The 3,288-nt window shown below is 36.0% G+C and overlaps 1 protein-coding gene across 1 annotated transcript; it reads left to right on the forward strand.

Moving 5' to 3' along the window:
• Window positions 1–205: 205 nt before the first annotated feature.
• Window positions 206–2,940, forward strand: LOC18026783 (transcription factor DIVARICATA). Its single transcript, XM_006410947.2, has 2 exons — window positions 206–1,262; window positions 2,187–2,940. Exons 1-2 carry the CDS (start codon window positions 823–825, stop codon window positions 2,638–2,640), a joined length of 894 nt encoding a protein of 297 aa, XP_006411010.1. The 5' UTR covers window positions 206–822; the 3' UTR covers window positions 2,641–2,940.
• Window positions 2,941–3,288: the final 348 nt, after the last annotated feature.

Raw genomic sequence — 3,288 nt, forward strand, 5'->3', positions numbered from 1 at the left:
TTTTTTATAATAAAACTCTAATGTAATTATGTAAATACCACCCGTATATCATTAAATTAATTAAAAGCCCAGAAATTTTTGTCTGGGAAATACCCATAGACAATCACAGCTCAACAGCTTTTTAACTCACCTCTCACTCTCAGATCATTCCTGTTTCATATCTCTCTCTCTCTCTCTCTCTCTCTCTCTCTCTCTCTCTCTCTCCCTCCTCTCTCTATCTCTTCTCTCTTCTCTCTATCTCTGCCCTTTTCGACTTGAGAGTTTGGGAAAGAAGAAGAAGAAGAAGAAAAAAGGTTGATTTTGTGCACTTTAACAGCTTCAATCTCACAACCACCTGAGTTTCTCCATTTCTCTCATCTGGGTTGTGCTCTTTTTGTCACTTGTCTCTTTGTTTTTTTCCATCAGTTTCAGGGGAGCTTCCAAATCCCCAGATCCTCTGTTTTTCTTCTTAAGCCTCACTTATTTTTCATCCGAATTGGCTTAATTTTCCTCTGGATTCGGATCTGGCAATAATAAATTGGTGGTAAAAGGGGTTTATCATTCAGACAACAAAGTTCAAAATGGAATCTTTTTCTTCTTCTTGTCCTTAGAGTCTGGAAAAAAGCAGCTCACTTTTTTTTTTAACTCCTTCCTCCTCCTAATATTCTTCTAGCTTAGATGCTTATCTCTCTTTCTCTCTCAGATTCCATTTGAAAAATGCCATTTTGATAGATCGAAATTTCCAACTTTTCTCTCTCCCTCTCTTTGAGCTCCACCATTGAGAGAGAGATAACACAAACATCGAAATCTCTGCTGTGAAAAAGAAAAAAAAAACACAAAAAGATGAACAGAGGAATCGAAGTTATGTCACCAGCAACATACTTAGAGACATCAAACTGGCTTTTCCAAGAGAACAGAGGAACCAAATGGACAGCTGAAGAAAACAAGAAATTCGAAAACGCTTTAGCCTTTTACGACAAAGATACTCCCGACAGATGGGTCAAAGTCGCCGCCATGCTTCCCGGCAAAACCATCGGAGATGTGATCAAACAATACAGAGAGCTCGAGGAAGATGTCAGCGACATCGAAGCCGGTCTTATCCCTATCCCTGGTTACGCCTCCGATTCATTCACACTCGATTGGGGAGGCTACGACGCCGGAAACAATGGTTTTAACATGAATGGATATTACTTCGCCGCCGCCGGAGGAAAGAGAGGATCCGCCGCACGAGCGGCGGAGCATGAAAGGAAGAAAGGTGTTCCATGGACAGAAGAAGAACACAGGTAAAATTAAATTTATCTCTCTACTTTCTATTTGTTAATTACGTCAATATGCTTTCTTCTCTAGATTTGGACCCTGCACTATTTTTTCTTTCTAATTATGTACGTCTTTTTTCTTGGAAACGTGTTTATGTATACGTATGAAGATACGAGTATCTATTATCAAACGTATAATTATACATATTCTATAGTTAATTAAGACAATACACAGTCATCCACCAAAAACTAAAGCATCTTTACTGTGCCTGTCTATATTGCGGACGTGTGGGTTAGACAGAGAGACAGTCACATACGCCCATTAATATTGTCGTAGATACATGTTTATACAATTATACTGCATCAGATTTACCACACACAAAAAATGATCTACACATTTTTTTTAACCTTACAACATTTAGGATATGACTGAATTTAAATCAATTGAAACATATATATAATAATATATATCGTTTTACATTTCTAATATGAATTTCATTCTTTCAAACCAAACTTTTAATTTACTCCTTACTCAAAACTAGTAAAAAATTAAACCGCTACATTTCTAATTAATTGTAGTTCTATATTTTCAGTATAACTTTTCAAACCAAATTGTACATTTAGATTTTTGTTTTTTTTTTTAAGTTCGAACTATATGGGAAACAAAGACAGTATATATGGAAAGATAATTTACTCTTTTTTTTTTTAATCATGTTTTGAGTTTGTAAGTCCGTTGGTAAACTACACCGCAGATGAAATCTTGGTTTAATTGAATCTTGCTGCGGTTCATTATTTGACACGCACGCATATAATATATGTATATAATTAATGGCACATGAAACATTGGTGTAAACATGGCACATGAAATTTAATTTCGTTCATATCTTACATGAAGTTGATGTCTGTGATTTAGTGGTTTAACTGGGATTTGGTTAATGCATGCATGTGCAGACAATTTCTGATGGGTCTGAAGAAATATGGAAAAGGCGATTGGAGAAACATAGCTCGCAATTTCGTGACCACACGAACGCCGACGCAAGTCGCGAGTCACGCTCAGAAGTATTTCATAAGGCAAGTCAACGGCGGCAAAGACAAACGCCGATCAAGCATCCATGATATCACCACCGTCAACATCCCCGACTCTCCTGATGCCGCAGCCGCTGATACCGCAAACGCAAACGCACCATGCTCACCACCGTCACTAGGAGGAAGCCAGCGGGAGGCGTCTGATCAGTGGGAAGGTCAAACGCTATACGATGAAACAGCGGCTGCGTTTTACAATCAAAACGCGTTTCCGGAAACGCTCATTGGAATGTCCTCGTCGCCGTATATGGCAAAACTGCAGGAGCAGAGTTTTCTAAACGCATCGCAATTCGAATCGTACAATGCGTATCTCCAAATGTAGCACAAGGTGAAGATCTCGGAGAAGTTTATGAGTTAATAATCATTAATCATTTTCTCCTTTGTGTTTATTGATTCTCGTGCATATACAAAAAAAATAATAGCTGCTTTTTTCTCGATATATTTTGTTTTATTCCCTCTGTTTTCGTGGTTAATTCAACGAGGTTTTCAGCAAATTAATTAGGTTTTGGTTATTTTAATTGCTGAGTGTTTGTGTGATTTGGAACTTTTGTGAGCTCTCAAATTGCTTATCATAGTTTATGGATGCTGTGTCATGTAGGTTTTTAATTATTACTATTTTTTCCCTTATTGGTGGATGTTTCTATTAATAAAAATGATTTTATTTTTTTTCTCTTTATTAGATATTTTGCAACTTTCCATTGGCTCTTTTGTTTTTTGTTTTTTGTTTTTAAGTCTTCAAGTCTCATTGTCAAGATTAATCAAGATTGACTAAAATTATAAAAAATGCGTAAAATGTTAAATTAAATAAGAGTTTAATTAAAATAAATCAGGCGATGCTAAAAAGAAAACAGTATTAAACTACAGTTTAGAGTGAATTATATATTTAGGAATATAAGCTAAAAGTTTATATGTAAAGTGTAAATCTAAGATATTTTATAATTTGTTGTGGTGACGACAAATCTGTAATCGA

Source organism: Eutrema salsugineum, unplaced genomic scaffold, assembly GCF_000478725.1.
Source record: "Eutrema salsugineum unplaced genomic scaffold, Eutsalg1_0 scaffold_10, whole genome shotgun sequence".
Classification (NCBI taxonomy): Eukaryota; Viridiplantae; Streptophyta; class Magnoliopsida; order Brassicales; family Brassicaceae; genus Eutrema; species Eutrema salsugineum.

Excerpts from the sequence above, each read along its gene's own strand:
- LOC18026783 (XM_006410947.2), top strand. The coding sequence starts at position 823 with ATGAACAGAGGAATCGAAGTTATGTCACCAGCAACATACTTAGAGACA. Across the intron at positions 1,263-2,186 it reads TGGACAGAAGAAGAACACAG|ACAATTTCTGATGGGTCTGA; the intron begins GTAAAATTAAAT and ends ATGCATGTGCAG.